Raw genomic sequence first — 23,683 nt, forward strand, 5'->3', positions numbered from 1 at the left:
CCGTGTAATTAAGCTCATTCGACAGTGTTTAGCACTTGAGTACCATCCTTACCTTGGAATCCACCGTCCTTTCTCCCATTCGAATTTGAATTGTTCCGCTTCAACTAATCTCTCTTGTTACCATCTTGTAGAGTTCCGTCCCCCATTTGCTACTATATCCTGTCAGTTTCCGCTTTTTCGAACGATTAAGTAATGTTATTTCCGGATTTTCTCTCTTCTTCTTCTTGTTCTTCTTCTCTCTTTTATATCTCTCTTACATTTCTACACTTTCCTACTGTAACTCGGCTCGATTTGCGCAATTCTAATCTCTGTTTTTCTTTCCATTTCAACAAACCGTTTTCCGTTTTTCCGTTACGTCATCCATGAACTCACCACATCACACACTTGCCACACCAACATGAACAAAAACCCCGTTCAAATCTGTCTCATTTCGGTGTATTTCGACAAAAAAAAACATCAAATTTTAACAAATACATTAAAAAAAAATAAAAACTCGTGTGTAGACCTGCACCGTCTTTCCACTAGCCATTGCCGGTGGCTTGCATGCGGCGGCCGGCATCTCAGGTTTAGCCGATCCATTACTAAAAGGAACACATCTGCAAGGAGCGATACCTCCACATCATCTTCAACCGATGCCTGATGTGAGTTTGCTAGTACGTGTACCGTTTTATTGAGCGCGTCAAAACTGACCCCACCTTTACGTCCATGTGTCTGTCACCAGCCTCCGTCCCTTCTCAACCACCCCCCCTTGTGTCACACACTGTTTCCGGTTTGTGGATGGAATGTTAGTCAACCCCTCTCGATCCTAACACGTTGTGACCTTAGTGACCCTTTTCGAATGGTCATAACTATCAAACTACGGAAAACATCAACACGTAAACATATAAAACATTTTCAAATCAGTAATTGGACGCAAAGAGAAAGTAAACAATCAAAGTGGTTAGAAATTCTGACAGCTGCCAGTTGTTTGTTGTCGTGCCCGATTCTTATGCTGACGTCCTCTAGTATGTCGCATTTTGACGTTTCGAGAGAAACGTGTTTACCTCGATTAAACAAAAACAAAAGTATGCAATGTAAACTATAACAAAAAATTGTCACGGAATTTGTTTAAATTTAGTTTCTAGAGTCCGAAGAATGTAAACATTAGACGAGCATACAAGAGTGACAAAGGAAGCATTCGTTTATTACGTAACGCAGTTACGCATTACACCCGCATCTGTCAGACTTTTTAACCTTCAAAACATTTTAAAGGTGACTTTCTTCATAGATTTTACAGAACAAATTGTAAATAACGACAATATTTACGATTTAAAAAATACTTATTTTATTTTAGTTATTAACATTGGTAAACAAAAAACGAGTTTAAGTTAGAAATTTGAAAATTGTCATTCTCTCACTTATACACACAAACACTCACACAGCCACCCACGAAATCCGCGAAACGTTCTGTAAAAAAATACCCCACAATCAATAGTATTCTTCGAGGAACCCCCCCTAACCATGCAGAGTATCCGCTCCTTGTGTACATAGTGTGTCCCCTTTGTAGTAAGAAGAGAAGGCTAGACCAACCCCTCTGCCTCCCCCCTCAGCCTCTGTGTCTGTCTATCTTTCTCTGTTGTTTGAAGTTGCGCGTGTGCCCTCCTCCCCCTATAGAGCTTCAGTAAACCTTGCCCCCGCCGGCCTGATTGTTGTTAAAGGTTCTATCTTGTCCTGTAGCTGATGTTCTTTAAAGGTAGAATTTCCATGTAGAGTTGACCCCCAAGGTTGGATGAATTGAAAGAAATAGAATTTATTTGTTTAGTTCTAGATTTATCTCTGAGTTTTTAGTTGAGAAAAAATCATGTAAAAATATTTAAAATTGTTAAATATATATAAAAAATCTGGTTAACTGACTAACATAAATGACAAAAATAACAGCGCAGGCTCAACTAGAGGGTAAGCATGAAGTTTAAGGTCCCCAGAAACACGTGCACTTTGAATTTTACAATAATGATTAGACAGGGCAGAATTTTTTTTTTCTCCGAAGTTTGTATGGATAATAAGACGGTTCGTCATTGTTGCATTCAAGCAAAAATTGGGAGTAGCGAACAGCACTTGACAATAACGGCAAGACCGTAGATTATCGTATCTTTCAATTTCATGAAGTTTGATATGTCGGACGATAGGATTTTTTTTTTCATATTCTGGAAGTGTCCCCGGGCGGCCACCTGTAACCGGTTCCGGAGTGACCAGGATTAGTCAGAGAGTAATAGCATGACCGTAAATTGTTCTAACTTTCAATTTCATGAAGGTTGATATGTCGGACGATGAAGTTTCTCCTATATTCGGGATGTGTCCCCAAGCGGCCACCGGTAACCGGTTCCGTAGTAACCAGGCATGACTGTAAACTGTTGTAACTTTCAATTTCATGAAGTTTGATATGTCGAACGATAGGGATTCTTCCATATTCTGGAAGTGTCCCCGGGCGGCCACCGGTAACCGGTTCCGAAGTGGCCAGGATGAGTTTGATAATTACGACAATCTCCGGTTGTCATATCTTTCAATTTCATGAAGTTTGATTTGTCGGACGATAGGGTTTCTTCCATATTCTGGAATTGTCCCCAAGTGACCACCGGCATTTGGTTCCGGAATTACCAGGATGATTAAAAAAACGGCATGACCACAGTAGCATTGTTAATTTGATTTTATGAACCGCGGTGGATTTTCTTGAAATAATTCGAACTGTCAAAAATCCACCTTTTCCAATCCTTTCTACCACAGTTTTTTTGTGTGATCAATGTGGTAGATGCTTTGGTGGATTTTTGACAGTTCGAATTATTTCAAGAAAATCAACCGCGGTTAACCAAAATCAAATTAACAATACAACTCATATCTATCAATTTCATGAAGACAGTATACAGCAGTTCTTTGGATAGCCGGGAGCCGGTTCCAGGTTAAACAGAACTGGTCAATATGAATTCAAGGTGGTACTAGGCATCGTGTATTTTAATAGGTTTCTCCTGGATTTCCAATTTTTTCTTTAAGTTTCATAATTTCAGTTTTTCATTGGTTCTGATGTTAACTTAAACAACTTTCGTTTCATGATAAAAAATTACTTTTCTTGTGTATTATTTCATAAGTTATAAACATATTTGATTTTGTTTTCTCCTTTTATCGATTTTAGCTTTTTTTTGCTAGAAGTTGTATTGTAAACATAAATTGGTCTTATTGATAGCATAACTCATTTTAAAATAAGATTTGCGACTATAAATATAAATAGATTATTCTCAAAACATTTGAATTGGCACATCAAAAAACCATAAACTTGTTACCGTAAAACGGGGTGACTTTGATAGCCGGGGTGACTTTGATAGGTTTGCGATTTTTCCGCAAAATGAAGAGCACAATTAAAATACGTAAGGAATGGTTCAGAAACATACTGACCGTGATAGAGAAGTGTTCAAAGTACCTCAAGAAGAACTTTTCATAAATTTTTTTTCATAAGTTAGTTAACTATAGTTAAGAAAATGTTGATGGATGTCATTATTTTAAACTTCTAAAAGTGTCATGATTTTTTCAATGAACATGATTTTTAATCGGAAAACGGAATGCATTTTCGGATTCTTTGGACAATTTTCCGCTAGGAGAAGATTTAATAAGTTTGTAAATAATGAATAATATGTATTTTTGAAACACAATTAAAAAAACTCCTTATTTATAGGCAATTTCAGTTAAACAAATTTCATGTAAAATGTGAAAACTTGCAATATAAATAGATAATTTTATAAACAAAACTAGTTTTAACAAATTTCAGGCAAAATTCTGACTTTTTAACAATTTTACCTAAAATTTATATGTATTTTGTTAAACAGTTTATAAACTTAGTTAACTTAACAAAAACATTGATTTTTTTCTTACAAACTATATCAGCTACTTTAGTGATGGTACATTTAACGTACAAATGATGTTTGAACATCTTAAATATGATTTTAACAAGAAAAAACTATGACTATCAAAGTCACCCCGGAATTAAAATTAAGAATTTTTAACGTAAATATTTTTCTAAACACTATTGAAAAAACTTTTTTTCCAAAATAGTGCATGGACTCTGTGTGGCCTACCCCAGTACATGTTTCAAAAATAATAATCTTGAGAAAAACCTTACCTGTTGAAAATATTCTAAAAACAAATTGAAATCCTATCAAAGTCACCCCGGTTTACGGTACATATTTGTTCAAAATGTTCTTCTTTAAAGGCTTCTAAAGAACTAAATTTAAAAAGCGAGATCCGATAGTATTTTTATTTAGATGTTGTTGAAAATACTCAAAATTTTCACTTCATTTTTTTTTTTTAAATAGTCGGAGATTTTTCATCCATTATGAAAGCAGTCATATCTTTTTTTTTATTTTCAAAATTTCCACACAACTACATATTTAAAAAAAAACTAATTTTCAGTTATTGAAGTATTTCATTTTCGAAAAAATCCTAGTTTTGTAAAAATTTAGTACTTAAAAAAAGTATTAGTACTTGCAAATTCTATGAAAAGATCCCGATCATTTGATATCTTTATTGCTACAACTTGAACGTAGTTTACGATTTTTTTTTAATATAGCAATTCAGGGTTAAGTTTTAGAGAAAATTGATATTTAAGGCATTTTAACACTTGTAGCACCAACTGGATCAAAACTTACGCGAAGCACCAAGGGGGTCAAAAAAGTTGGAAATGCTACTTCAGGCAGCTGTATCTCGACGAAAACTAAATCGATTTAGATGATTCTTTGTTGCGTTCGATCCGGAAGGATGTCAAGAATCACCTCCAACAAGGTAGATCCAAAACAGATGCGTCTACCCTAAGTTACTATGAAAAAGGCATTTCCAACATTGTTCCAAGGGATATACAGCCGGTTGAAGTTGCATTTTCAACTTATTTGACGCCGTTGGGGCTACAAGTGTTAACCCTCTACAACCCAAACCCGCTTTAGACGGGGTTCAATTTAAAAAAAATGCCAGAAAAATAAAAATAAATGAATGAAATTAGAGCGTCCAATTTCCCGTCCCGGGAAAAAAATTCCCGGGAATTCCCGGGATTTCCCGAAAAAAAATATTTCCCGTTTCCCGGGAAATTTGTAAATTTCCCGGGAATTCCCGAATTTTACGCGGAAGTATACATTTTCTTAAATTTTTGGAACTATTATTTGAAAATGCTCTGAAAAAATAATAAATGAACAAACTCAATATGATTTTGTTCAATTAAATGTATTGTTTGGTTTATATATAATTGATTAGATTATCAAAATTATGATATCAGAATTATTTCTAATAATATTAATTTTTGAAGCAACTGGGAATAGATCTTGCTTAATGAGTATTAAATTATTACAATTAGGTAAGCTTTTAACAGATTGATGTTACATTCATCAAAACAATATTAACTCCTTACCTCTAAATTAAAATTGATAGTTTTTTACGTTTCTATTTACCATAATCAAATGAGATGAAAATCGAATTTGTGCAAAAAGTATTAATTTAGTGCAAGTACAGGTGTTAGAGGGTTAAATGTGAAAAAAAATAGAAGACTTTTTGTGAAATGATGTTAATTTATAACATAAACCTTCACACATCTTTAATGATGTTAATTTATAACATAATTTAAATCATGTTGCATAACAATACAAAAAAATTCATTGGAAAATTTCTTCTATTGTTCGTTCTCAAAAAAATGCAAAAATATATTCAAAGCTTGCTTCAAATATTTGAAAACATTGGGTTGTTTGGAGTAAAACCAACACTAAAAAGCTACCATTTGTTCAAAAGCTGAAACCAGTATTTGTCATGAAAAACATAATTTCTACATGTTTTTATTTTCTTGTTTCAATAAACTGGTTACAGAGGCAAGTTTGAAATTTCTCATCAAAAAATACCAAAATAGATTTTCTTGTAGTTGAATGATTTTTTACATGCAGTCAAGCTGTTAATTGACCTTCACACTTATTTTAACCATTTTTAACATTGTCCTTTACAATTTTGATGCATAATATCAATTATAACCAAGATCATAGCAATTTTCATAAAAAAAATAATTTCCCGGGAATTCCCGGGATTTCCCGGGAAATTGGCTGAAAATTTCCCGTTTCCCGGGAAATTTGTAACCCCGGGAAATTGGACGCTCTAAATGAAATTATAGAAAAATTATGGGTTGGTAATTTTACTTGTTTGTCAATGTTTTTTTTAAATGTCATTTTTTGGGGGTAACTTTGGCTGTGTTTTTCAATAACATTTCCTATATGTTAAGTAAATAGAAGTATGCAGTAATTTTTCTAGTGTCCCAGACTATGCCTCTACGCATTTTTTTACAATTTAAATGATAATGGTGTCATTTTATAGCAAAAAATGTGAAAAACGAGCAACAAACTTAAAAAGTGACTGTAAAAACATGAAAAATTAGACAGGTAAAATGTAATGATAGGTAATAGGCCAAATTTTACCAAAAACAAACATAAAATGAACAAGATAAACGCAAATTAAAATATTAAAAAAAATTATAAAAAAAAATACTAAAAATGAAACAAGAAAAAAAAGTACGTACGCTCCTAGGGGGGGAGGGGGGTTACCGAAGGTGTGACAAGATGTGACGAAGGGGGGAGGCGGGGTTTGCGAGATTGTGACGTCACGCTAGGTTTTTTTTATGATTGCATAATATTGCATTACATAAATGTATACAATTAAATTAAATCCTCTTTTCTAAAATTGTTTGCTTACTATTATTTAGAAGTACCGTCATCAGGGGTGATATTGTGTCTTAAAATTTTTTGCATTTTTGTATGACCCAAACTCACCCCCAGACCCAATTTCACCCCTGATGACGGTATCACATTATAATTTATTATAAAGTCAAATTTTTTTTCAGCTGGAAGTCCAATATTTTGCAAATTCTTGCTTGATAAAAATAAATGCTTTGAAAGTAGGGTCTTCATAAGAAAACTGCTTATTAGATACAAAGATGAGAAAAACAGTTTTCATGATTTTTTAATACTTGAATATACCAGGTCTTCTTATTTTTATAAGATACAAAACTGCTTTTTGTATATCGCAATGATTATTCTAAAAAATGAATAATTAGAATAATTTAACTTATTTCTTCATATAAAAATTGCCAAAAATACCAAAATTATGAGAGTTTAAAGATATCAAAACTATAAAAAACCCCATCAAAAACAAGGGGGGGGGGGGTCTGTCAAAATGTGACGTATTTTTTAAGGGGGAGTTCAACCTTGTGTGACAAAGTGTGACATAGGGGGGAGGGGGGGTTAATTTTAGCCGATTTTTGCGTGACATACTTTATGGATGACGCCAAACAAGAGAAGTAAAGTTTTTTGTAGTTGCTCAAAATTACCTCCTGAATAAGGGAAAAATAAAAAAACGAAAACAAAATTGGGCAGTACAGGGTTAAAAGTTTTCAAAACAAACATTCTTTTTTTTTTTTGAAAATTCAATTTGGATATTTTTTGGTTAAAAAGATGCAATTGCGTAATTTCAATAGGGCGAATCTGTAGATGTAAACAAACAGTTTATCCCACTTGCTCCAGTGACAGTTCACGTTGACTGCTTGTCTACGGATCCGCCCGATTGAAAAGTAATTCCGAAATTTTAAAACTTAAATATCCCGAAAAACGCAGTTCACATTTTACGCGTCAGGTTGGATTTGAAAGGGGAGATCTATCACTAAAGACGAGATATCCGTAAAAAAAGAGTTATAAGTCGTCAATTTTTGGAACATAGTTGTCATAAAGTTAAAAACAAAATATGCTGGTAAAATTTGATCCAATTCTTTAAAATTAATCATTTTGCTCAAGTAAGTTCGAATCATTGAACAATGTGCAACTATACTTTTCCCACAAAGAAATCAATAAATAAAATCGTTTGTTGAATTGATAAGCTCTTAAAATGGCCAATCATAACTCCATTGTCACATTCCCGCAGTCAATCAGAGCACAATGTCAACAACGTTACATGAATTGTCATTTTCAGTCATTTCCCATCAACTAGTCCTACTCTCATTCACGTTATCATTCATCGAACAACGCAGCGGTAATTCAATTCAAAAGTTACAACACGCGCGCTCACTCGGCAAAAGTTGGCACCATTTTCCTCGAAACAATAGCGCATAAACACACACAACGTTAACAACTACGTGTTTTGTAGTTTCGCTGGGTTTGTGTTTTAGTTTTCAATTATTTTTAATCAAATTTGATTGAATTTCCACCCTCCCACTACCTGCTCTGATGCCTTGCGGCTAAAACATGCTTCCATTGAAGCCATTCCTGTCTCGCACAAAACTTTTGTCCCATTTTGAAAGAGTGTGTGTGCGCGCGCGCTCGTCCCCATTTATGTCCGCCCATGTTGTTCCACCCTTCCCGATTCCACGTGGTGGTGTGGTGGGCGGTACCGAGGTTTATGTTGTGCGAGATTATTGTTTTACCTCGGGCCATATTCCCTCCGCACACCTTTTGTACGTTTGTGGTAAAATGGGGAGCCCACGTCACAACAATGGACGGCCCAGAGCTGAACAAGCCAGGGTTCGACAGAGCAATGACAAATCAAACCAATCAAACCGCATCCCACGTGTGTGCACACACAGTCACACACAGGTGGAGTCACAAAAGTGGTCGTCGGCCACAATTGTTATTACAACCGCGATCAGCGTTTGTTTATTTGTTTTTCGAAACTAATTTCCCTACTGATGAAAATGAGGTGTGTGTGTATGTGTGTGTGCGTTGTCGTGCCGGCCCTTTGAGTGTCGTGGAATTGACATATTTGGGTAAGGGCGTTTTCAAGTGTATGTGTGTGTGTGTGTGTGTGTGTTTCATGGGAAACCACACCACGTGGGACAAAAGTTTCCGGAATGTCCTCCGTCCTACAGATTGGACAGCCAGGATTTGACTTCAGCGATGCGTGATATTGTCACCAGTGTGTGAACATATCGGAATGGCAATATTTGAGTTTGTGGTGAAATTTATTAAATTTTGCGGGAAACTCAAGTGAGCAATTGTGTTGGACGAATTGAAATATTTCGAAATTTCATAGTAGGTTTCAGTGAGAAATCATACACACTTACACACACATACACTCGCACATGATCTAATCTAATCTAATCAGACCCTAGCGCAGGCAATCTTTCGAAGGGATCCTGGAGAGTGCCTTAGGTTAGATGACGCCTAGCACTCTTCTTGTCATTTATTAACATTTGTAGTGCGCCATTGCATCGGAATGCGTTAAAGCGGCCAGGCCTACTGCGTAAAGCCGTATCGCAGAGATGATTCGTAATTGGGTTGAGTTTGAGCACTGAGTGTTCGAACAACAACACAATTCTGAATCGACAGGGGAGGAAGAAGCGTGGGGACACACCACCATACGCTCCGTGATCTGGTTGTATTCGTTGGGAGCACCATGCTAAGAAGGTTTGGTACTCCGGGACCCTCTGGGATGGGACATTGTATTTCCACGAATACCCTGGACACTATTTGCCGTGGTTATAGCGCCACAACTCGCTCTTACACACACACACTCGCACATGATCTCAAGAATTCAAAAAAAATACAAATTTGGTTAAAACAAGTTATGAAAATCCATACTTCACTCAACTTTTTAAGGGACAAAATTGATATTTTGTCATTTTTTTAGAATTTCGTTGCAATCAAACACAAATCGAAACATGTCCTACAATTTCCTAAATGAGACTTAATTTCCCAAAACTTTTCTGAATTTTCAAACCCCCTAAACGTGTACCACCCTAATTTTCTACAATTCACTACTCTTTCGAAGATTTTCGGAAAATAAAATGTCTACTTTGTTTTGCGATCTGGACAATTTGTTCTCTGGCAAGTGTCTCACAGCCTTTTGTAACCTATTGGAAAAGATCTTTAGCATCTCGTAAAAAAATCTCAATACAAGTTACCGTACAAATTGGGGGGCTAGTCGTACAAAATTAGCATGTGAATGTTCCAAACTCTATATCTTGAGAAGGGATTTTCTTATCGATTTAGTGTTTCGGCAAAGTTGTAGGTTGTGTTCAAGACTTTACGGACAAAAAAAAAACAATTTATTTTCAATTAACCTTTTCATTCATTAAAAAAAAGACTCAATTTTGACAAGCATAACTCCTTCGATATTTTTTTTATTTTTTTTATTAGTTTTAGTGGACAAAAAGTGCAAACTTTTAGACGTACAATTTTCGCTTGGTTAGGCAAAAAACTATTTTTTTTTCTTTCAAAAAACAACCAAATTGTAAATGATGTAGAAATCAAATCAAATAAAACCAATTGAAATGCATTTCCCTGCGTTGACAATCTCGCAAAAAAAAACACTTTTATTTGAGTTTTTTAATACTAAAATTTTCACAAAATACCATATTTTTCGAAATTACTCAAATTTTCATAATTTGAAAAATGGGTATCAAACGATTTGAAACTTTACATGCAATTTCACTGTTTTCGAGCATTTTTAATGAAATATTAAAATTTTCACAAAATTATTTCGAGGGCAGCTATCCATTTTAATTAAAGTTACATGAAAATTGTCACAAAAATACGTATTTTTCTTGTATTTTAAAAATGCATTTTTTTACTTTAAAAAAACTCAAAATATTTGTTTCTGCAATGTGGTTATCAAAAAATCGTGTTTTTGATGTACATTGCGAATGTCATCAATTATTTTGAAAAGTCTGAAAATACTGAACCTAAGCTAAACTAAACTAAATATTTTCGAAAAAAAAACTCAAAATGTTGCAATATTGGCATCAAATGATTGGGATTTTTTCATACATTTCGAACTTAATAACTACATATTTTGAAAATACTCAGCATTTTCACAATACTACGTATTTTCGAAAATATACTCAAAAATTCAGTTGGGTAACAAATGATCGGATTTTTTTGAAACATTTCAAATTTCATAAATTTTTAAAGTAAGTTTTTTTAAACTTTCGAAATGTATGAAAAAATCCAGATCGTTTGATATCCATATTGTTAAAAACAAAATTTTTCAGTGTTTTTTTTTCAGAAATATGTGGTTTTGTGAATATTTTGAGTATTTTCAAAAAAAATTATAGCTTTCGAAATTTATTAAAATATCTCGATTATTTGATACCCATGTTATGAAAAACGAATTTTCGAGCATTTTTTTCGAAAATTCGTAGTTTTGTGAAAAATTGAGTTTTTTTTTTAATTTTGTTACAACTTTTGAAATGTATGAAAAAAATCAGATCGTTTGATATCCATATTGTTAAAAACTGACATTTTTAGTGTTTTTTTTTTCGAAACTATGTGGTTTTGTGAAAATTTTGAGTATTCTCAAAAAAAAAACTATATTCGAAATGTATGAAAAAATCGCAATCATGTGGTACAGTCCAGACTCGATTATTCGAAGCCTCGATTATCCGAAGGTTTGTATGGGACTTCAAATAAGCGAATCACGAACAAAAAAAAAATTTTTTTTATTTTCTTGTTTTTAACATAAAATTTGAGTTGTACGACCCCATTGTAGTCAAATATGAGTTGTTGATTGCCTTTCAAAAAATGAAATGCATTTTTTCAATATTGCATCACCGCCATTTTGGCCGCCATCTTGAATTTAAAAATTCTAAATAATTTAAGCGTGGTGTAGGGGTCATACCTATGCTCAACAAGAAAAAAATAGGCAACGAAAAAGTTTTTTTTTTTCGTGATTCGATTATCCGAAGTTTCGATTATCCGAAGTGAAATTTTTCCGAGGCCTTCGGATAATCGAGTTTGGACTGTACCCGTATGAAAAAAAACAAAAACTTTGAGTATTTTTTCGGAAATACTTATCTTTGTGATTTTTTTTTAGTATTTTTAAAAATATTGTTATTACATTCAAAATGTTAAAAAAAATCCGATCATTTGATACCCATATTATGAAAAATAAAAATAATTTTAAGTATTTTTTGAAATACGTAGTTTTGTGAAAATTTTGAGTATTTTCAAAAAAAAATGTTAAAACTTTCTAAAAGTATTAAAAAATCCCGATCGTTTGATCCCATATTGTGAAAAAATAAATTTTGAGTATTTTTTTTTTTCAAAAATACGTAGATTTGTGAAAAATTTGAGTATTTCCAAAAATGGTGCTATAACTTTCGAAATGTATGAACAAATTCCCGATTGTTTGATACCCATGTTGTAAAAAACTAATTTTAAGTATTTTTTTTTTTTTCAAAAAAAAGGTAGTATTTTTATAAAACAACAGTGTTGCAAATTACTGATAGAAAAAACTACCATTTGTTGATTCCTGCACAAAATATCAAATCGATTTTTTTTGCGTGCTTCCGTTGTGTCGTGATTCTCAGCAAGGGCATTCTCTATCACTCTTCCTTCTTCCCTCGACCACGCGCTCTCACCGCTGAGTCTGGAGAGAAGAGCTCAAGTATTATGTAAATTACAAATAACACGCAAATTTTTTTTATTAATCAAAATTGTACGTTATTTGGGGCCTTTCTAGTGTGTGCTTCTCAGTAGGTCCAAAATATAGACATCTTCCCAACGACTTGTTACCCAACTCGTTCCAATAAAGTCAAATCCACCTGGCCATGTAGCCATCCGAGAGGTGTGTTCCACCCGAAGTTAGGTCAAAACCCGTTCAACGATGACGACCAGCAGGCCTTTGATTTATTCCCCCAAAAAAAGACAAGGCCAATAATGTCCCTCCCTCTTTTCGCTCCTCGATAACCCACAATTGTCATGTTAGTGGTCAAATTGGGGGTCGAGCAAATCGAGCGAATAAATTCCTGTCCGAAGACACCGACGATAAAACCACGGGATGACACTCCAAACAGGGCAGAAACCTGGGTTAGAGACCCACGTGTCGCAATTTGCTGCTGATGGGGGTAAAATCTGCCAGGTTTTTTGGGTTGATTTGTTTGCCCCTCTTCGCAATCTGGGATGTGTTAGTTTAGCTGATGGTAAACGATTAAAGGTTGATCGGGACTGGGGTCATTTGGGATAAAGGTAACATTGGATTTGTGTTTTTGGTTGTTACAAAGCTACAGCAGTACAGTGGACTCTTTCGTTGTCGATATTGTGACCGTCGAGAGCGGGTAGTATCAAATAATAGAACGAAAAATCAAAGGTTGCTTCTTGGAGGGACTGATTGATCAATATTCATATCGAGAAGATCGACAGCCAGAAGGTAGACTGTATCAACACTTTTGTTGTCATCATTAATTGGTATGTTTTGAGTGTTAAGTTGTCAGAGGTTATCATTCTCATGCCTAAAAATAGAACAGCAACGTTGGTTTCCAAAAAGGTCATTGTGAACTGCCAACAATAATCGCTTGAAATCGTCCTGACAGCGCCTACCTGGATATTCCATTTTCCACCGGTCAACGTGCGTTGAGAATGCTCTGACAGCAGTACACGCAAAACGTATTTGCCCGCGCCAATCGGTGCTGCGATTTTCACCGCTTGCTACGCCTCCCCCTATGCCTCATGTCAACAACCTTATTCAAACAACAACAGCACTGACTGGTGAAAGCCAAACAGAATGCGTCATTACACCCCCACGGGCAACCTTCGTATCCCGGTGTTTCGATGCGCTTTTGTTTGGTCCCTTTAGAGGACTTTGTCATTTTTAATGTTGAATGTTGACCGCAATAACTCTCATTTTGCATTCAACATTGAGTGCAAGTTTTAAATAACGTTGAAAAGCCTACTTCCAGGCCTAATTTTCACCTTTTCGGGACTTGAAGGGTTTGAATTCCTGCTCTTTCCACGCACTCAAATCCATGATTATTTGCTACCAATTTGCTGATTGACTGTCTGTTCGGATAATGTGCCCACATTATGGGACATCGAGAACCAACGCGGCGTCCATGAGTCATGTTGAAGCATTTTTGTCCCCACAAATCTCTGGCAGCCAGGTGATTGATGGATACTCGCACCCCCCAACCATGGCGTCGATAGCGTCAACAGACAACGGTATGGCGCTAATAAATTATGACCCGGGGATTAGTATTCCTTTGAAGTTGTGTCTCGTCACGAAGACAAAACGGCACGCTACTCTCGCGCAGGGAATGACTAATTTATTTTCCAAACGGATTATTATGCAAATTTCGGCAGGGGGCGGGAGGTGCCAAATTACCTGATTTTAGAGAGAGTGAGAAAGTGAGCGGGAAATGAGTTCGGCACCTTGGGCTAATTTTGCGAAATTAGAAAAACGCTAATTTGGCTTTCGCTCCATTAGGGTACGTGCTTTGGAACGGTGTCGTCCTGGCAGATCTTTGGGGAGTTTTATAAGAAGGAAATTGATTTTGGACGATGATAGCGAAATCGCCGTCACTATTTGTTAAAATAAGCTCAAAGCGTTGCTGAAATATAAAAATCTAGGTCATTTCAGAATATTTAGATTTTTTGGGAGTCATTTCGCTAGGGACCATCCATAAACAACGTTGATACTTTTTTTGAACTCTAATTTTTTGTGATCAACTTTTTCTGAAAATTTCTAATCATAATCTACAACATTGCCGAAGACACCAAATCAATCAGAAAATTACTTCTCAAGATACAGATTCTAGAATATTCACTTGCCCAATAATGCAAACTCGAGCAGACGGAAATAACTTGGGAATAACATTTTTTGATACCTGAAAATATTAGGCCAATAACATTTTATGTTATTTATAACAAGATTTGTTATTCGTCGTTATGGTTTTTTTGTTATTGAATTGTTATTGTAATAACAGACTCATTATATTTTCAGTTATTCTTCGAACAAATCTTTGTTATTATTTTTTGTTATTTCAACAACTAATCCGATCAACCCAATAACAGTTGGAGGTATTCTTCCATAACAAAAAATGTTATTCTGGATTCTGGAGTTATGATAACATAAACTGTTATTAAACCTTTATGCAAAAATGGATTTTTCATGAAGATTCCATAACAAATTCTGTTATTTTAACAATATTTGTTATTGAAATGGCATGATTTTTTTTATTACCGTCTGCCCGGGAAATGGATTCTTTAGATAAAATTAATGAAACTTAACTTTGTTTCACTCTATAACATCATGAAACTAGAAATTTTGTTTTGATTAAAACTAGAACATACTCAAAACCTCTTCGACATCCGCTAGATAATCCTCGTGTTCAACCTCATCCTTCTGGAATGTACATAAATCCGATCTAATTCCACCCCACCTCGCCCCCATCTAAAACCAATCACCGTAGTGGAGTCCGGAATGTCGCTGTGTGTGTGTGCTTGTTTGAAACCTGGTCTGGTGGCGTTTGATCTGCATAGTCCGACCTTCCCCCTGGCCACCCTCGCGTTGACTCCGCCCCCTCTCCGCCCGGATGTTACATTAGACCCCTCCCCCCCTCCTCGTCCAAATTCTTTGAAGCTAGAAACTAATTACAATTCCCACCTTCTATTTCGTCTCTCTTTTTTATCAATCCCACTTCAATTGCTGCACCAGGTTGGTGGACTGGCCAAGAACCCGCTGGCAGGACTGGCCGCGCTCGGGCTCGCCGGTGCCATTCCGACCAACACGGGTGGACTGAACCCCACAGGTGAGTTGGGTGTGTATGATTTTTACTTTTTTTTAAATTTATCTAGTTTTAATTTCGCGATGTCGCTACCATCATTCATTTTTAATGCGCTCGTTGGAGAGTCGCACTGGTTTGCGGTACTTGGTGATTGGATTGCTTTTTGGAAAACGGTTATCTCAAACCAGTGCGATCTTCAGTTGAATCGATTGGTGAACTGCTGTTCCGTAATTGTTTTCACATGCAATAACTGGTCACTGGTTCTGGCTTTTGTAATTACATTACTTTGCTTTTCAAAGTATTTACTATATTTTTATTTAAACTCCATAGATTGTTTTTGTTGTACTGCTCAATCTCGATTTCTGCTTAATATTTCATTTAGATTTTTTTTAATTTATGGCTTTTTTTAAATCTTGGGATATCTTTCAAATAGTTTAGAATTACTCATAATCTTTTTCTTTTAATTTTATACTATTAAAATATTTTTGAATAGACTTATTTTTTCATACCCTAACCCTAACTATTTATAATAAAAATTGTCTTGTTTAGAGATAAGAGACCTTTTTGAACTTATTACATGTATTTGGAAATAAGCTTAGGTTAAACATAACAACATAAATATTCCAGTTATAAACTAGAATTATTGCAATCTATAGTTTAAAAATTCGTTTTCTGGTGTATTTAAAAAAAAATCAAAACGCTTTTTAAACATTGAATCATGTAATATAATACATTTATAAATTAAAAAAATAATGATACATTGTTTTGGAATTTGTATAGCTTTTGTTTGATTGACATATTCACAGCATTCTTTATTGATTAATATTTAAAGTACGAAAGATAATTTAAAAGTCTTTTAGTTTCGCCAGTTTAAAAACATTTATGATTTATCCAACTTCAACAATATTTTTTTTACAATACCATTTTAAACTTTATTGGATTCGAAAGATCGTAATCATGATTAATTTGTTTCAATTTCCACATACTTAATTAATTATTTTTTGAATTTATGTTTAAATTTTTTTGGTTTTTATTTATTTTCTTACTTTTAACATCAAATTCAAGTTCTGCGACCCTATTTTAGTCAAAATTGAATGGTTTATTGAAAATAAAATAAAAAATGCATTTTTCCAATATTTCATCGTCACCGTTTTGGCCGCCATCTTGGTTTAAAAAATCTAAATCACTTTAGAGTAGACCTTCGGATAATCGAGTCTGGACTGTATTCACATCAGAAAAAAATGTATGGGGGAGAGAGATCAATTCTTCAAATATTTTTTTTATTGGCTGATGTAACAAAATACAAAAAAACCATTACCATGTTGAAATCTAGAGTTTTTTTTTTTTTGAATAAGTCCTATAAACATATGAAAGACAATAGTTTTTAGGACTTAAAAAAACTGTAGAATGTCTGAAGTGAATGATTTTGTATCTAATTTTAGACCTTGAATGGTCAAAGTTTATTCTAATATTTTTGTAATCTTTATTTAATTTTAACGAATTCTCTATGATAAGTTTTCATCTCTTAAAAAAAAATTATTATTAAAATATTGAAAAAAATCAGTAACTTCGATATTTCGAGACCGAATTTCATTTCTCTATTGAGCAAAATATCCTTTCAATGAAAGCTAGTTAAATTTATTTCAAGAATCCGTTTACTCAATGATGTGGTTGAAAGAATTTCCTAGACATCTGATAATTGTTAACTTTTTTTCTCAAATGAAAGAAAGACGAAAAATCATTCATGGATCTTTTGATTTATATATTTTTTTGTATTTTCTCTTGTTGAAGTTCAGTGAAGGTATTACAATTAACTGTTACTTCCCGGGCAGACGGTAATAACCAAATTCATGCCATTTCAATAAAAAATATTTTTAAAATAACAAAAAGTGTTATGGAATATCTTGCAAAATCCATTTTTGCATAAGAGATTAATAACAGTTTATAATATCATAACAAAATTTGTTATAGGTCTGAAATCTAAAACAACTTGGGAATAACATTTTTTGTTATAGAAGAATACATCCAACTGTTATTGGGATGATCGGATTAGTTGTTAAAATAACAAAAAATAATAACAATGATTTGTTTGAAAAATAACTCAAAATGTTATAAGTCTGATATTACAATAACAATACAATAACAATACAATAACAATACAATAACAATACAATAACAATACAATAACAATACAATAACAATACAATAACAATACAATAACAATACAATAAAAATACAATAACAATACAATAACAATACAATAACAATACAATAACAATACAATAACAATACAATAACAATACAAGTACAATACAATTACAATACAATAACAATGCAATTACAATGCAATTACAATACAATAACAATGCAATTACAATGCAATAACAATACAATTACAATAAAATCATAACGACGAATAACAAATCTTGTGATAAATAACATTCTATGTTATTGGTCTAGTATTTTCAAATATCAAAAAATGTAATTCCCACTTTATTTCCGTCTGCTCGGGTTATCTTCTCAATTACCAATTTAAAATTCAATATAATACAAAAATAAGTTGCACCAATCGATTCGCTGTGTTCCATTTCTTGTTTGTTTAATTCTGCACAACAACCACCTAAGTTTATCATTTTTCGCTAATCCACACCTTCCGACTTATTCTCACCCCTCACCAAACCCCCCTGCCCCGATCTGACCCCTGAATCCTCAATCCCCCTTTCCCGTTGACCCCTCTTCTCATCACTGTGACCCGCCGCCCCGTGGCACGCCGTGGTTTAAAACGTTAGTTTCTCCCCCGTCTGTCGCCTCGCCCATAGCCCTGGCCGCGCTGGCCGGCTCCCAGCTGCGGACCAACAACAACCGCAACGCGGCCGTGGCCCAGGCCGCCGCCGCCCAGGTCCAGTCGCAGTCGCACGAGATGACGGTGCCAAACGACCTGATCGGGTGCATCATCGGCAAGGGCGGCACCAAGATTGCCGAGATCCGTCAGATCTCCGGCGCCATGATCCGGATCTCGAACTGCGAGGAGCGGGACAGCGGCAACACCGACCGGACCATCACCATCACCGGCAATCCGGACTCGGTCGCGCTGGCGCAGTATCTCATCAACATGAGGTAAGTGGAAACAACTATTTTTGATGACTTCTTATTTTCATTTGGTTTTGGACGTCTCAAAGGGGCGGCCAATTGATGGACTTGGCCGAAAAGAGTGGGGGGAATAAGCAGACTAGTGCGTCTCTAGCGTTGTAGCCCTCTTGTATCTTACTATGTTCTACTTCTACTTTACCGACAACACTACCTACATGTAGAGTCGCTCTCTGTCGTATCTTCTTGTTGAAGTTTCCGCTGGTTGTACAGAATCGTAGACCTCCCGATGACCGTGTGTTTTTTCGTTTTCGTTTGGAGAAGAAAACTGTCTAATTTCGTTCGATCGTGTACCGTTCCTAACTGCTCCAGAACTGTGAAAAGGATTCGTCCCCAATTTGAAAAATACCAACAACTTTGTGCACTCTCTCACAACTCAACTTCCCAAAAAACTTCCTTCAGCCAGCCATATCCCGCCATACTCCGCCCAAAACTTAATCAAGCTCTAAACATCGTCGTTGTGACTCCACGCCGCGCGTCATCATCCGATCATCATGCTGCATAACAATCGCACCAACACCACCATCATTCAAGAGATCCTTCAAGTTCTTCTCCTCCCGTTCCGAGTGCAAATCCTGTGATCCGAGACTTCCTGAGACCCCCTTGCATTTTGTTCAACGCAACAACACTTTCCTCCAAACGTACTAACTCCACCACTCCACTGTCGTTAATCTGTGCAATTTTGAGATGTGCCATCTAAAAAACAAACAGAATACGCTAAATTAGACAGTTCACACACACACACACACACACACACACACACACACACACACACACACACACACAATTTCTTTGAACAACTGATCGTACATTCAAGAATTCCCGAATACAAATTTGAGCATTTACAATCACAGAACATTTCTTCCGATCAAATAGCAGCAGCAATTTTTTTCAATATCCTGAATATAACAAAACTAAATATTTAATTATTTTAAACTCATTATTCAAATTTCAAATTTTTTTTTTTAATTTGAAGCAAAATTTTATTTGACAACATCAAATTATATCCTTTTCTAGTTTTCTTTTTATGCTCAATTTCTGTTGACCTGACAACAGTTCAAGAGTTTCAAAACGTTGTTTAGCAATTCGTCGCTAGTGTGCTATCTTGTGATACGTCTGCTGTAAAAAGATAGGATGTGGCACAAAATAGTGAATTCACACATTTTTTGTTGAAAAATTCAAAATTAACCCTCTAATGCCCCAAAGTGATGTTTCTCGAAATCAATTGAATGCATTGCATCAAGTCTTCTCTGGATATTTACTGATTCTTATTCAAAATTCGTCCAGTTTGGTCAAGTTAGTACAAAATCACAAATTCGCTCTTGCAGGAAAGGGATTTAAATAATAGTTTAATGATGTTTTTTTTTCTTGTTTTTGAGTAAAATACAGAAGAAAACAAATTAACATGAATTATGTTAATTTTGTCCCCTAAATCTAAATCATTTTCTTTCTCAGTGGTTTAAATTGCTGTGTTTGCGATGTTTCAGGGGCATATGCTTTCCAGCAAATGCTCAAAATAATTTAAAATAAAATCAGCGCTGAATCCATTCTTCTTTTATCAAAGTTTTGTTAAGTTTTCTTTATTGCATTGAGGTTGCTTTGAAAAAAAATAATTACTTTAAAAAAAACTAGTTCATTTTGTCATCAAATCACACAAAAAAGTTATCGAAAAGTGAAAAAAAAATTTTGTTTAGTTAAGAGCTCGAAACAAAATATGCAAAATTAGCGCACGTAATTTCAATAAATTTGGTGTGATTTTACTAACAATTTCTCAAAATATGAAAAATAGTGTAACTTTAGAAGGTTGAATATTATTTCTTTTATGATGTAATTTTACCTCAATCAAGACTGGAAAAATTACAGTACACCAGAAAAATGGTAAAATTACACATTTTCAGAGGTAAAATTTAGGGCATCCAATTTTTTCGGGTTTTGAATTTCCCGGGAAACGGGAAAAATATTTTTGGAATCCCGGGAAATTTTTGAAACAGTCATAAAGTCTATGTTTTCATTATATTTGTTATGATTTGGAGATACTATACACTTCAATTTAAACAATAACGACAGTTTTTAAAAAGCTTAAAAGAAATTGAAAATGCATTTTGTTTGTTCTATTGTGTTTACTTTTATAAATTTTTTATATTACGTGACTAAAAAACATTGATTATTTCTTTTAATGTCTGAAACAAACAAGAAGCGACAACTAATAAAATGTTACCAGTCAATATACAATTATAGACAATTTATGAATTTCACGTTTTTCATAAAACATATTTTACTAATTATCTATAAGTTACTATAAGTTACTGTAGCGTGAACAACCGATAACAACGAACCCCCCTCCCCCCCCACTAAAGTGTCCACGTGGTTTATGGAAGATTCCTTTGGTACATTTGTCCTAATTTGCCCCAGGTTCTGGTGCATGATTAAAAAAAATGAAAATCTTGAATATACGTAAAAAAAACATTTGAACAGTGTTTCAAAATGCATTTTACACTTGTTCAGTTTTTTTTTTGCAATCATAAGTGTTTTTTAAATGTATGATTTTATGAGAACAATCATTTTAGTAAAAAAAAAAAATTTGGAAATTTTCAAAAATTCAACACATTTTTTAATAAACCCAAATGTACTCAAAATGTTTCTAAACGCAGGGGAATGCATTTAAAATTGATTTCAGTTGATTGCACTTCAATTGAAGTTGAAATTTGCTTTTTTTTATATTTTGTTCTCCCCCTGATTTTTAGAGCCACATAATCACAAAAATTACAAAAACTTTAAAAATCTTTGTATCAGGCTAAGTATTCAACTTGTCATCTATTTCCACAACCAAATCTAAATTTCAAGACCAAGCGTTTTTCAATTTCGGGAATTCCCGGAACAAATTATAAAAAATCCCGGGATTCTAGATTTCCCAGTTTTGGAAAAATCCCGGGAATTTTGTCCTGGGAATTCCCGGGATGGACGCTCTAGTAAAATTACACATTTATTCTGACATAAAAGATGTCCCCTTCCCAGATGTAATATTACCATGATTTTTTTTGCCATGTGCGCTTGGCTTTATTCGATAAACTGGTTGAACTTTCAAGCAGCTGATGATTTTTTTTTGCAGCCTGAAATAGTGATGATTTAAAAATTTTATATCAATGGGACTTTTACGAAAAAAATAGACTCCCAATTTGATAGTGTGCTTAGAATTTCGATGAAACGTGTTTTACATCGAAAGAAATACAATAATAATTACAAAAAAAATCATCCTTTTTTTTACTCTACTGAAAAAATGGATCATGTTTTATGAAAAATTTAGTGTATTTTTCGAATCTGCAATATCCAGAAGGTTATATATTTTTTTTAATTTTGGCCAATATTTTTTATTTTGAAATTTTATTACAAAAAAAAATCTATATTTTTGTTCAAGTTAGCCTTAAGGCTGTAACAGGTACCATTTCAGATGGTTATTTTTAGCCACGTTTTTTCTAGAAAAAAATAAAAATTAATTATAATGCATTTATCAACAACGGGTTTCTATTCTATAACCATCTACGACCTCAAAAGTATCATTATTTGAAACATTGGCAAAGTGTCTTGACATGATTCCTCATAATTTTAGTTCTTTTCATTTTGAAAAGAAGGTAATTGGACTTCTTAGAAATATCCAAGAAATCTTCTTAAGTTTGCAAATAGTTTATGTCAAATGTTAATTTGAATTATGGTACATTTTTTAACGGTATCATATTTATGTAAAAAACTTTATTTAAATGACATGGATCATAACAATAATTAAGGGTTCGTACTAGGAAGAGATGTTCAAATTAAAAATAAACAAAAATTGAATTGAATTAAATATGCAACCTCTCATTGAGGTAATTCATCAAACCAGCATAGAAATGTAATTAACACTCTTCATATGCTAAACTAATGTTTGATCCAATTAGCAAGTTCCAGTTAATTCGCGACTAATTAAAGGTGCAAAATTAAAAACGCGGACAAATCACACGTCCCAGTTGCCACCAATGCAACGGGCAATGCAATCTGCTCAGTATTCATGACAAGGTCGATTATTGTTTTCAGCTTCGCAGAACTCAGCGGAATATTTAAATAACAATCAGCGTTGATCATTAATTTTTCACAAAACCAGCCCAGCCAGCAGTGGTGCACTGGGTCACGTGAAAATTCCGTCACGCACGGACGCGGACGGCCACATTCCTGGGACCGGAAATTCGACACCTGATGGCCCCAGCAAGGATCAACACAATTGTTTTGTGCTGTTTGTTTTTTTTTTTTTTTGCTTCCACAATTTTCGATTTCGACTCGCTGGGGGGGATAAAAATGTTATTAATATAAATGGCGAATTAATCGTGCGCTTAACTGACCATTTCAGCTGATTTTCGACGGGTTCAGTCCATGAATTTGAAATTTCTGCTATAATTTAAGCACGAGCGGTCAATTTAAAGTTACTTGCTGCGGGTTTCTATTAAGAAAAGTGACGACTTTTTCCCGTCCAACAGCTGCGCTTCTCCAAATAGCAGCTGCTGCCTGCATAGCTCATCGCGCTCAAGTTGTGGAGGGTAAACTTTTTAAATTAATGTTTATCATAGCTGAGCTGCAGGATCTAAAGCTGGCGGTCCTTTTCTTCCGCGAGAATGGACCTGGCTGGCTGAGAGGTTGTTTATCCTCGCTTTTCACTGAGCTGCTTGCTTAGCGAGTTTTAATTGTCGTGTCTTAACTTTGTCTTTGCACCGCGGCGCCATAATTTGCACCGACCAGTCAATTTTGTCATGACACTTCTTCAAGACTGTCAAATTAAGAGAATTTAGGGGGAAGTAGTCTATTGGTGAAATTTTAGCGACACTCTTTTTGAACAGGAAAAATGTTGTCCGTAAAATCTTAACAATAAAAACGAATTTTATGAATTGTGAAAAGATAAGTTTGAGGGGTGAAACAATCAACAGCCATCAATGCGCCGTTCACGGGCCAGCAAGTTTTCCCATTGTTGCTACGAGGCGT

The 23,683-nt window shown here is 34.5% G+C and overlaps 1 protein-coding gene across 23 annotated transcripts in view; it reads left to right on the forward strand.

The window, feature by feature from the left end:
* The window catches only part of LOC120424318 (poly(rC)-binding protein 3), a 335,864-nt gene that overhangs the window by 281,499 nt on the left and 30,682 nt on the right, over window positions 1-23,683 (forward strand). For 8 of the 23 annotated variants that reach the window (XR_008212383.1, XR_008212384.1, XM_052709564.1 and 5 more), the window contains 3 exons: window positions 504-653; window positions 15,463-15,565; window positions 18,322-18,649. Coding sequence is in view for 21 of the 23 variants with exons in the window: in XM_052709564.1 (XP_052565524.1) it covers window positions 504-653; window positions 15,463-15,565; window positions 18,322-18,649 (581 nt within the window). In the remaining 2 variants the exon portion in view is untranslated. The remainder of the gene's footprint in view (window positions 1-503; window positions 654-15,462; window positions 15,566-18,321; window positions 18,650-23,683) is intronic. The other 15 variants (XM_052709567.1, XM_052709559.1, XM_052709568.1 and 12 more) reach the window with 11 other exon arrangements.

This window comes from Culex pipiens, chromosome 3 (assembly GCF_016801865.2).
Source record: "Culex pipiens pallens isolate TS chromosome 3, TS_CPP_V2, whole genome shotgun sequence".
Lineage (NCBI taxonomy): Eukaryota > Metazoa > Arthropoda > Insecta > Diptera > Culicidae > Culex > Culex pipiens.